At 44.1% G+C, this 12,705-nt stretch overlaps 1 protein-coding gene across 19 annotated transcripts in view; it reads left to right on the top strand.

The window, feature by feature from the left end:
- LOC136109470 (dynein axonemal heavy chain 9-like) overlaps positions 1 to 12,705 on the top strand; it is a 194,874-nt gene that overhangs the window by 135,923 nt on the left and 46,246 nt on the right. For all 19 annotated transcript variants that reach the window (XM_071816733.1, XM_071816735.1, XM_071816739.1 and 16 more), the window contains one exon: positions 243 to 365. In XM_071816733.1, coding sequence (XP_071672834.1) covers positions 243 to 365 — 123 coding nt within the window. The remainder of the gene's footprint in view (positions 1 to 242; positions 366 to 12,705) is intronic.

Below are 12,705 nucleotides of genomic sequence, written 5' to 3'. Positions count from 1 at the left end.
AGCGCTTGCTACATAGTTTTGATCCTCTTACATTGCCGATCTCCATCCTCATTCCTGGTCCTCTTTTGGGGAGACCCAAAGCACCCACACGGTGTGTTTCATCACACCCCTCCAACATGGAGCACTGTGTAATTTTTAGCCACGCATTTGGCAGTTATGTGAGTTGAATAATTAATCTCTCCAGTGTATTACTGCTCTGTATCCCGGCTTCTCAAGGTTATCTTGTTTGTTTGGACTTACAGATACTTCTGATGAGTAAAGAAATCAACACGGTAGAACTGGATTTCCTACTAAGATACCCAGCGCAGACCAGAGTCACAAGCCCCGTGGAGTTCCTGTCTAATCACTCCTGGGGAGGAATCAAGGTACCTGTTTCACATGAACTGTGGGAAATCAGCATCCCTTATCTCCTCTAAAAGCCCTTCAGCAGCCTTCAGGTTGGTACTTATAGTTTCTGGTGAACAAAGTCCTGACCGTACCTGAGAAGTGGCACAAAAATGCCATGGAAATGGAGAGTTCTGTAGGTACAAGACTGACTTTGTGTGTTCTTCATGACTGTGCCCCTGATGATCTGTGTGTCCTCAAAAAGGTGTTTTTTCCCTCAGAGATTTAGGCTTCTCTCTCTGTAAGAGAGGAGTGAGAATATCGCCTGATTTTGTGGTTATAGATTGTGAAGGACATGGGGATCTTCGCTGTATTTGGGAGGAAGTGGGAATTTAAGGTAGATACTACCATCTGCAGAGATGTACTGGGAACAGAGTATGGACAGCTGGCACACCTTCTGCAACCAGATACTATCAGAGCAATGAGAAGATTCAAGAACTGCCATGTGTTTGGAGTGAGAGATGAGGAAGAGCAACCCAAAGAGACAAGAGCTGTCCCATCTTTTCTCCTATTTGTCAACAAGTGTGAATTGTGCTGCTTTTGGACCTGATTCAGCAGGGTGTGATTTGGTTGCTGGAGGGGGTTGGAGGCTTATCCTGAGTTAGGCAGGAACTGAGGGGACTGTCACCAGGCGTTGCTTTGCAATAGCTGTGAGACGAGCCCTTTTCACTCAGCTTCTCCTCTCCCACTGAGTCCGTTGAGGTTTTTGGTTGAGGTGGTGTCACAAGGGAGTAATTTAGGGTTCTGCTAACTGCAGAACAATGTTCAGATTTTGCGGGGAAGTGCGACTTTAAAGAGTTGGGTGGCAGGTTCACTCTGTTATTTACTACATGGGGGAATATGTCAAGCCAAATGCTGCTGACCTTCTCTCCAGGAGCCTGTACCTGTCGCAGTGCAAATTTTCTGGTGCTTCCCCTCCCTGATAACCGTTCGCTCCAGAGTCTGTATTTTAGAACTGCAGAGGCAAAGTTTCAGGTGAGGCCTGATAACTGTGTGGAGAGCAGACTTTCGGGAAACAAAATTCTCAGGAAAAAAAGAGATTAATGGAATAGAATAGCAGGAGGGCTGGCTCAAGCTGGGTACCTGTGCAGAGGTCCAAGCATAGAAAACCATAGACTTTTGTATCTTTACAAACCATTTGTACCGTGATCCAGTCCAATAGCAATATTTCTCTTTGGGGTCTTCTTGCTTCTAATTGGATCTTTTTCACTGATCCAACATGTGCCTTTGTTTTGCAGGCACTGTTTATGGTCCATAGTCTCATAGGTGCTGTTTTGTGTGAACCTTTCTTCTCCTCAAAGTGCAAATCAGGCCCCGTCCCGCAGATGTCTGTGATGTCTCCGCATTAACCTTGGAATCATTATTGTTCCCCAGTCAGTTCCATTCTTCCCAGCAAAGTGCAAACGGGACCTTATCTTGCAAGTGCTCAGTGTGGTTTGTAGTTGCTTTTGGTAAATATGAGCACAACTTCACAGCTTAAGTTTTTAGCAAATCCAGCTCACCAAGTAACACGAAGCAAGGACTATATTAAAAATCATACAACTCATACCTCTAAATGATTAATTGTATTTAGTGTGCATTTACTTAAGCTAAATTATTAAATTTAAATTGGGCTCATCCACTGACCTGTGAGTAGTACAACTATTGCCATACAACCCACTCAAAGTGAGCTCAGCCAGGCTGTCTTATTTATAGAATAAAGTGGTTGACTCATAGTTAATTGCACAGAGTAGGAAAAGTCTACACAAGACTCCCTGCGCCCACAACTCATTGGTGTTCAGTTCCCATTCTGATCTCTTGTGGGTTTCCTACCAGGAGTTCTTGACACGGCTGCAGCTCAGGCCTTTCCCTCCTCTGAACCTGAACCAAACTGCTGCTGGTTTGGCTGCAGGGGCAATTGCACCCACCACAGATGGAAACTCCTGCACATCTCAAAGAGTTTCAGTCGATGGTCAATAATCTGCCCCACTTCAGTGTATTTCAGGATTTTCAGATAGTGCATTCCATATTATCGAATTACCGAATGCATTTCAGATTGTCTTTTGTGATGATCGTGGTATTGATTTTACCATAAATCATATTGGCCAGTGTCAACTTTATTATTGTTTATGTTCTATTAATATGTGTTGGTTTATTAGCTTTTGAGGTTTTGGCAACTCTAGTTACTCCAGGCATGGTTTTAGTGCAATCACATTTTGTCACAGACTGCTATAATTAGGTTAATTAGTCATGGCTTCTATACAGCTCATTAATAGGCTAAAATCTCCTTTTCTTTCATCAGGAAGATTAAGTGCTATAATAAATTGTTTCTTCAACAAAGCTTGAGCAAAGTGCATTTCAGATTCATATTTCAAATTCCGAGTGGAATTTAGCATTCTGCTAATTTTTTATGGAAACACTGAAAATGCTCCTTCACAAAACGCTCCTTTCGCCAGGGGTTCCAGGCCAACACAGTCCTGCCAAAGAAATCAATACTGATATTTATGGCCCATTCTGTGCCTCCCACTTTGGGCACATTAACTTCAAAGGAAACCTCATTAAATGTTGAGGACTCTGGGCATGCAAATAGCCTTGTGTGACTTGGATTATTATTTATTGTTCTTCTTTGAATAATAATACATATAGGCTAATAGTCCTTTGCATTTGTGCAGTTCATGATGCTGGAGCATCCGACGTGTGTTTATGGTCTAGTTTTCCATCCTCTTTCAGGAAAATACAGGGTGATTCGGAAAGATGGACCCAATTTCAAAGCAGTGTATTTCACCATGGCAACGTGTTACAATTACACAAAAATTTACAAATGGATTAATGAGTTACCACATTAGCAGTAATCATTGAAACTCGATGTCTCGCCCTTTCAAGTGAGTAAGAGTTTGATTCATGGGCAGTTCATGGCTGCTGAAATACAGAGATTTCAAACCAGGTCCATCTTTTTGAAACATCCTATGGTTTAGTGAAACGTTTCACAGAGCTTTTTGCTGTCATGTGTGTGCCAGGGCAGCTCAATATTTACCCCGGAATGAAGAAACCCACGTACCTGTCCAGAAGGGCACGGTTTGTAGGGAAAGGTAATATCTTTCATTAAATCTGCTGATAAAATTGGGAAAGAAAAGGTGAGTTTCAGGCTTTTTAGCGCTGAAACAATAGCCTAAAACAGGAGAGAATTCAAACTCGGTACAGGTTGAGAAAAACTGCTCTGAGCTTAACTTGATTCTGTTCATCACTCAGCTGGTATGGGAGAAGAATTAATACCTGTGGAGGGAAATTGCTCTGCTCTGGAGCCAGGGAGATGCTAGCAAAGGACACTCGTTATCCTCAGTGCAAACTCTGCCTCTGGGTCATGGAAGGGTTAGTTAAGAGCAGGAAGGGGAGGAAATGTTATCATTTAATGAAAGCAGTGCCTTTGCTGAGTCCCTGCCTCAGGTGTTCAATAGAGCTGGTTGTTTCCGTTCCAAGGCCTGTCTTTTGCAGGTGCTTAGTAGTGATCTCTTGAGAAATCAGAAGTATTCTTTTACTCTTAATGAGATTTTCTGTCTTTTTTCAGTTTCCTTTATTACAGTAAGTTATACTTTCCTCACCCTCTCTGTTCCCAGTACTCGGCTTGAAAGTTTTGATTTTGGTTGGTACTTCTTCAGAAGTCTTTTGTGTGTGCACCAGGTTGTCCGTATCTCCTGACTCGGCTGTTGGTTACCTGGATACACCTGGATACATCTTAAACCGCAAAGGTACAACGATGCTACTGCTTGAACTGCACAGGATGTCAGGCCACAGCCGTGTACAAATGACCATCTTGATAGTTTTGTTGCAAAATTTAACTTCACATACAATCAGTGTAGAGCTTGTCCTCTGTAGGGTTTTTCCCCCTTTTTTTCCTTCTTTCCTTCACTGGAAGGTCTCCGGTGTCATAAGATGAAGGTGTTGACACCTGGATGGAAGCTGAGTATTGTCTCAACTGAACTGGGTTTTATGATTCTTGGGGCTTCCAGACCATGTCCAGATTAACAAGTAAAATGGGTCAGCAGCTGCTTCTGGCCATGGCTGTGGGTGATGTGGCACAATGTGAATCCATACAGCAAAACTCCCTTCACCTCCCAAACCACAGAGGCCTCATACGTTGTTTACTGTGGACAGACCCTGGACTGTCCTACACCCTGGGCTGTGTCCCGAAATTTTCTGAGAGCCGATGAGTTTGCCAAAGTCAAATGTGAGCCAGCAACACACTGGCAAGCTCTGTGGCTCCTGGTGAGCTTGTGCCTGGACTTTCTCTGTAGCCGCAGATTCAGGAGCAGATCAGCAGGCAAGACAAAAGTGTGTGTCTTCTCCTCACCGTCTGGGTGTGAGATGGGCAGACAGAAACTCCCTCCCCCCATAGTCTGAGGCAGTTTTATTCTGGAACGGCTTTATAGGTGCATGAGCATGGTTTTAAGCCTGATCTAACACAATCTGCCTTATTAGCTCAGGCCAAGCCTCACACGATGCATAGTTGCGCATTTTCTATTGAGTGCCCAGTGCCAAAATACCACCCATGTGTTTCTTAGAGGTTCAGCAGAGCAGTTTGTACTTGCCTAGAAAAAATCACACGAAAGTACCCAGAGTTAAGCTGAGCTCTTCCTGAGCTTCACCACCACCAGCACAGCCAACGGCCATGCCCTTGCTATTCATTTTCACCGCTGCCTTTTCCCAAACCTGCCCTTTTTAAAAGACTGGGGCAGTTCTGAGCCCGCTGAAGTTTGGGTGAGTGGATTTCCCTGTGGCCCTGCTGTGTCCACACCGCCTCGTGCCTTCTGCAGAACCACGGTCCCATCAGCCGGGCGCCCGTCCGGTTCCCAGAGGCGGGATGCGGGCGGCGCTGGGTCTCCTGTGCACGGATGCGCATTTCCTGAGTCTTCTTTTCTTTGTGATATTTTCTGCAGTGCCTCTTCATCTCGGAATGCAGATGTGTCCCGTAGGATAAGTGAGGCTAGTTAATATACAGCAAGAATACACCTGGCCAGCTCGGATTACTTCTTCATCCCAATCATTTCCCTCATCTTTTTCTGAAAAGGAAGGATTTTCATTATGCAGATATGAAAACGCGACTGAAAGGGCATTGTCTAATAAATGTGATGCGAATAATGAGCTCTAAATACTGAATTCAGCTTTCGAGGAGGAGAACAGCAGTAGACAAAGTAGTATATTAACTCCATATTTATAATTTTGCAGAATGCAGATGATAAGACCGCGTGTATGGCTTATGAGATAAAATACCAAAGCATATATTTTACATTTAAGAAACTGGATTTTTTTGACGAAAGAACAGAACTCTCTCCTCCAACTTTCACTTTTTGTGCTTTCTGGACACTAACATTTTTCATTCTTGTCAAGGATTCATTGTGACACAATCTGCTGCTTATATTGTGTTCTCTGTGCATAAGCAAGGTCCTTTGATCACGCTGGACAGATATGAAACGCTTGCAGCTCACAGCTTCCCGTAGACATTCAGAATTATTATTAAGCCAGAAAACCATAGTCTTAATTATCTTCTATTAACTCTGCTCTTCAGATCTACAGCCTTTTGGTGCATCTTTGATAGAAATCATTGATTATGACACTTTGACGTGCATTTATCTTCTCTCATCTAGAAGTTTCCTGAGGACATTCATCTGTCCCCACTGGCACTCCAGTCTCAGAGAAACATTCCCAATGTCTCACAGAAATAACCCTTCTTTTCTTTTTAACCTTCTGGCTGGTGATCTGATGTTTATCTGAAATACAGCAGAGGTTTTTGACTACACCAAATATTTCAAGATGTACTTTGTTGGTTTGGTTGCAGTGGAAACTGCGTTTTTCTGGACGCCCCCACAGCAGCATCAGCCTCTGTCCTGCACTCCCCACGACACAAACCTGCTGGCAGCTGCTCATTGGGCATGTAGAAGTTCCTTCATTCTTTAAATGGAAGGAAAGGGAAGTAATTGCTTCATCAGAGGTATCTTTTAGGTATCAAATGTGTCTTTTGTAGACATTGTACATCTTCTGAAGTCATCTGCTTTACTTAAAAAGCAGAAAAAAACCCCAAACCAAACCAGTTGCAGTGCACTCTTGAGAAGATACCGGTGACCTGTGGGCCCAGGAGTGAGCTCTGAGGTCTGACAGCTGAGCTCTGCTCACAGCCGAGGGTGAGCCAGCCCTCATCCCCTTTTGGGCATCATCTTTCCTACATGTGTAAGATGCCTTTTGGAAAGGCAATGAAGGCAAATGGCTTGGATTTGACTCCTCTGTTAGTTCTTCGTTTTAAGCCAGATCTGCCATAAAGGACCTTGAGGGTTCCCGAGCCCTGGCTCAGGCTGCCCAGGGCATGTGTGGAGTCTCCTTCTCTGAGACATTGAAACCCGCCTGGACCCACCTGTGTGATCTGCTCTGTGACCCTGCGTGAGCAGGGCTTGGACTGGGGGATCTGAAGAGGTCCCTTCAGCCTCCAGCCAGCCTGGGATTCTGTGACCTGTTGGAGCTCCTTGTGTCTGAAATGTGGTAGAGCATGTGTTGGTTCACATGAACACCTGTAGAGACTGCAGATTAAGTGCTCAGCCAAATTTTGTTTGGGAACAATCTCTGGAACCCTGATGGTAACACCAAAACCTTACTTGCTTTGAGGCACATGAGATGGCCTTTTGTGGAGAGACTCATTGTCTTGGTATCATCCCCACCGTGTGATCACTGCATCACTGACCACAGTATCACCAGTACCTGAATGGAGCATCCTTGTGCAACCAGTTTAGGCTGATAGGGCCATGGGTACATGCTTTTGACTTCACTCAGAGTTGGCCAAGCCTCTGCTGGAATCTGATTCCATCTTTGAGTGTTGTGTTCGGAGAAAGATGTGGACCTTCTAGAAACGGGGTGGAGGAGAGCAGTGAGAAGTGTCAGGTACCTGAACACCGGACTGCGAAAAGAGATTGAGGAGAGGGAGAAGGGATTATGTCTGAGGCCCTCAAGATTACAGGGACAGGAGGGCATGGTCCTCAAATGTGTACTCCAAAGGAGAGTTTTTCTGTATCAGTAAGGGATAAAGCAAGGTGCATCTCAAAGTAATGCGAGAAAGATTCACACCAGACATTTGGAAAGTCTTTGTGATAGAGGATAGCGAGGGACCGGCATAGATTGCTTGCAGTTTTGGTTGCTGAGCTCGTTCGAGCAGGTCGTGCGGCACACGGATGAGGATTGTGCCAGGGACCTGAGTGCACCAAGGCAGCTTCTTGACTCTGGTTGCCTGTTCTTGAGGCCAGTTCTGCTGTGGTGCCCCCATGAAACCTTGGGTGAGGCTTTTGCTGTGAGAAGAGCTGTGAGAAGCCTCATTGAGAGATGAGTCTATACCTGTGTGCACATATATGTACAGGCTGCCCAGGGCAGTGGTGGTGTCACCATCCCTAGGGGGGTTGAGCAGACATATAGATGAGGTTCTTAGGGATGTAGTTTAGTGCTAGATTTAGGTTATGGTTGGACTCGATGATCTCATTCCAACCAAAATGATTCTGTGATCTGTATCAGGACACAGAACCACAGACCTTGAGAGCCTTCCAGCTGGTGACATCCTGGAACAGATCCTTCAGTTGAGCTCTTCCAGTCCATGAGACATATTTTCTCTTTCAGTTTTGTTGTGCATTGGCCCATGGTGAGGGCCCATCTGTGTTTCGTAAGAGTCAAATACAGGGAACTTTTCAGGAATACACAAGTACCACCTTTCAGCTGTCACCCATGGCCTGCTTCTGGTTCTGGCTGCGTGTCCCTGATGTGCTGGAGAGCATCAAAGAGTGAAGAAGAACCATGGGAAGTGTGGCTTGACAGAGCAGCATTGTCAAAACCACCTGTACAACACCTGCAGAAAACACAGGAAAAATGGCAATGTGAACCCAGCTGTGAAACATCGCAGGCAAAATCATGAAAATTTGGTGGGTGCTTACAAGCAACTAGAATAGGAAGATTATGGCTAATTCTCATTTCTGTTGCTGACTTTTCTTATCCAGTGGAGCTGTAAGAACCTACTAGCAGGAAGGACTTGAGTGCTGAAGCTGTCGCTTTCTGATTCATGATACAGGTTTCACCTGGAATTTCCCAATGAAAGGTAATGAGACCCAAGTCATCACTCCTCAGACCACTGCTGTTGTCCAGCCATGAGGGTTCTGTGTGTCATGATGTTCCAGGAAGGATTCTGCAGATAAGAAGAAGCATGGTTTTTTGTATAGTGTCATGTCATGGCACTACATACGCTTTAGTGCAATTTAGGTATGGGGAGAAAGCAAGGAGTTTGAATGAAGATGGGACACACTGAGCAGTGAGTTTGTCTATCAGATTTTATGAAAGAAACAAGGATGATTAAAACAACATTTTTGTGTCAAGAGCTGATTGAAGTTTGTCAAACCCATCATGTCTTTATTTTTACCTTGGGTAGACGTTTTTCTTATAAGTTTTGTAATTCAGGTAGTGCAGCTAAACAGAAAATAAGACCTTCAGTGAATGAATAATATAAGGCAAAACCTCAATGGAAAAGATGGCAAATAATCCATCATTTTCTACATTAATCCCTCTAGTTAACAGTAGTGCAGTAATTCATCTCCCTATACATCTATTTTCAGAATGATGCAATCTATCAATTAAAGCCAGATGCAGGTTGGACTTTCCCATTCTTCCAGGAGCTTTTTCCAACTGCGGGGATGCTGGTTTTCCTAACGAGATGTGGGCCACCTGCAGGAAATGAAGGGAAGAAATTATGAATATTCACAGAAGCCTATATAAGCAGAACTTGCAGTGCTAATCTAAGATATTTAGAAGGCGATTTGAAATGCGTGAGGTTTTTCCCAAGCTTCAGGCAAGCAAAGTGTGTCTTCTCAATGTATAGGTTCAGTGGGATTATTTTTCTTTAAAGCAAGATGTATCAGGAGATAAGACTGAAAGTGAATCAGATATAACCAGTCTCATGGCTACCAGGGAATGTGGTTCATAGGTGTTAGCAGCTCACTCTGGCAGCGCTGGTTTGACTGGCTCTGTATTCTGAAGGAATGCCTAAACTTGGGGCCAGTTTTGCCCAGATGGTGTCCATAGGATAACTGCCGTCACCGACAAGAGCAAGTGTTTTCTCTAATAAATTTACAAAAGCTTGGTGTGGTGTATTTGGCAGCAGGAGATAAATCACATGCAGTAGCAATGACACCAGACCTTGGAAGCTGTTCCTTTCACTTCAGACTCAGCCCATCCTCTGCAGGCAGCGAGGGGAAAATGAGCCTATCTTCAGCTCCTTGTGCCCATCTGGAACGTGTCCCTGTCCCCCGCGTTGTTGTGTCTCTGCAATGATCCCGTTTCCCTTTATTGACTCTCTGAAAGGCCTTGTAATTAAGGACACCCTGTGAGGACACCAGCATTGCCCTGCGGTGACAATTAGGGTTTCTTTCTCCAAGCCAATGGCTGATACATGTTGTATTTCCTACAGCCGTGGGGGGAAAGAGAGTATTTTGCATTCATGAATGTGTCACATTCACAGATCTGCTGCCACGTCGGCTCCGGTTTAAAGCTGGTTCTGACTTAGACGAGAAAATGTCAAGAAAACCCAAAGTGATAAAGCAAGTTGTCTATGATTCAGTGAATGAAAAATCATTTTCTCTGAGAAAACCGTAATCCTCGCCTCGATGTGATATGAAGAGCCCCGTTTTGCTCCCAAAGTCTCATTTTGAGATACAAACTCAAGACCCTCCTGTTTCCAGCCACCAGATGTGATTGTAGGGTCAGTTTCTAAAACAGGATCTTTAGTCCTCCTGCTCTTTTGATCGTATTTTATTTTGATCGATGTTTTCTGTGTGTCTCCATTTCCATGACAACTCTGATTGACAAATGGATTCTTCATTATGCGGACAAAAATAGCCACGCTACAGGTTGATGGGTGGTACCCACCTGCTGTCCCAGTGGACCATTCCCACCTTTACTCCTGCTGCTTGGAAACAGTGAAGTCTTATGGCTGGTGTCAGTGCCTTGGAAAATTTCACAGCAGAGGTATAGAAAAGCAATTAATATTCACAGAAAGATTACTGATTGAGATAGCTTTCATTGCACTGGCTTTTAAATAGAAACATCTCTTATTAATACCATCACTCCTAATAAATGCAATTAAAGTTGTTGACTAATGAAAATTTTAGTGTTAATTTATATAATACAGACTTTATACTTGCAAGTAGGGCTTTCTCGATTCTGCAACATGTTGTTCAGGGGGAGAGAGGCTATCATCTCTGATTACATGGCTGTCATTTAGTAAGAAGAAAGCAATTTTTCAGAGTCTCCCTTGTTAAACATCACCCAGAGACTTCTTGAAGCAACAGCAGCCAAAATTCTGAAGTGGTATTTTAAGTAAGTCACTTCAAAAGTCAACAGTGTTAAAACATTTTATATAAGTGTTTGCACTGATGAATCCACTGAATTCAGCTTTTGCCGTTCTATTGTGTTCAGCTATGAGAGGTGCATCAAATACACTTATTGCTTCGAGGACAAGGTGTTGGCAGATCAGAATAGATAGCATTGATCCCGTGAAATTCGATTTCTCGTGTTCTGTGCTCCGTTTGCTGGTTTTTCACAAAAAGTGGGATATGGCACTGATTTTTGGAGCAAGTACTTCTGTCGCTGACATTTCTCTGTGTTAATCTGTACATGGAAAGAACATCTGCTGCATCGCCACTTTCCTCACACTCCTCTTCATGGAATCCTCAGGATCCCAGGGAGTTTGGCATGGAGATGGTCAGCGCCAAACTGAGTCAGTCCATGCTGTGCTCTTACCTGTGTCTTTTGTGGAGATACTGATGAATTCGTGCCTTTGGGCAAGGCTTGATTTGTTGGAAGAGCATCTATAGTTATATCTGCAAGTACGACTCTGCCTATAGCTCCAGTTCTGGTCCTGGAGCTCATGACCTGTGAGGGAAGTTGGAAGGATTTGTCCAGCTGTGGGATGAGAGAGCCAAACTCTCCTTGTTATTGGCAGTGAAAGTTATTAGGATCAACTGTGACAAATTGCAGGTAGGGAGGTTCAGCTTCAACATATTAACCAAAAGAATCCTTTTTACCAGGAGAATAGTGCAGTTCTACAACAGAGCACCCCAGAGAGGCTGAGAGCGCTTTGTTGTAGAGGTCGGCGTTTTGGTAGACAAAGCCACAGCTGGCCTGGTCCAGCACTGCCTGTAGGCCTGGTCTGAGCACAAGGCTGGACTAGACACCTCCAGAGGTTTCTTCCAACCCTTGCTTCTGTGATGGTGTCAGTGTATATTCAATAAATGGCCTGGATCCACGGCACCCACCAGGAACAGCTTTGCAACCTCCTTCTCTCTGTCATCTACCCACATTCCCTCTGCTAAAAACTTGAAGCCATTTGTCATAAGGAGCCTCTTTTTCTGACTGCTTTCTTCCCCTAGTTTCCTCTTTGTGTTGAAGTCCAGCTCAACTCAATTCTGTCTATTAGAAATACCAAAGTTTGACGCTGCTCTCCTCTCCTTGGGAAGCCCAGCTCTCCTGCACCTCTTAGAGCAGAACAGCCTTCAGTGTTTTCTGCCTCGTTTGCAGCAGCACTGTATCCTGGGCAATCTCTCAGCATTTCTGTCAGGGCATTTCCATGACTTCCGAAGCCCTTTGGCAAGTGTGTATCTTTGCAGTTGATCTGAATGAGGTGTGACACTGGCATTTTTTAAGGAGCTTTCTTAGTTGCTTTCCGCAACGGAGCTGGATGGGACGTGAGCTGGAGCACCAGTGGTGCAGAACACCTCTGCCCAGCAAGAAGCTTCTGCTTTGCTCTGTGGCTTTCTGTTTCTATGGAAAATAGCTCATTCACTGTCTTTTATACTCCACTTGGCTTTTCCACGTCATGTTCAACTGCTTACAGCTTCAGATTATGCAAAATGCTCTGAAGATGTTTGTTTCAGCGAGAATTTTGCTTGAAATCCAGAAGAACCTTACAAGCTGTGCAATACGTTTTGCTGCCACTTGTATGAAAGATAATTTGGATTCTTTATTTCTTTGCATAACATTTATAGTTGCCTCTTTCTAGCAAAAAAATCTAGCTACATTTTCATTGTAATTATCATTTAAGTACTGGCTTACTCAGCTGTACTTTGGGGCATTCTTCAGCTACCTGTTTCTGCTACAGCCTTGTAGCACTGAGAAGTTAATCTTGGTGTGTGTTTTAGCAAGTACAAATCTCAGCGATTTGATTTTTATGTTGGCACAGGATGGTATGCATATTTGTACAAAGAAAGCGCTCACCCATGTACAGTTTGCACAATGTTTATTGAGATTTGGGGTGCCCTGGTCACCACGACT

Source organism: Patagioenas fasciata, chromosome 18 (assembly GCF_037038585.1).
Source record: "Patagioenas fasciata isolate bPatFas1 chromosome 18, bPatFas1.hap1, whole genome shotgun sequence".
NCBI classification, from domain to species: domain Eukaryota; kingdom Metazoa; phylum Chordata; class Aves; order Columbiformes; family Columbidae; genus Patagioenas; species Patagioenas fasciata.
Note: the sequence above shows the minus strand (reverse complement) of the source record. Positions and strands in the feature narration are given on the sequence as shown.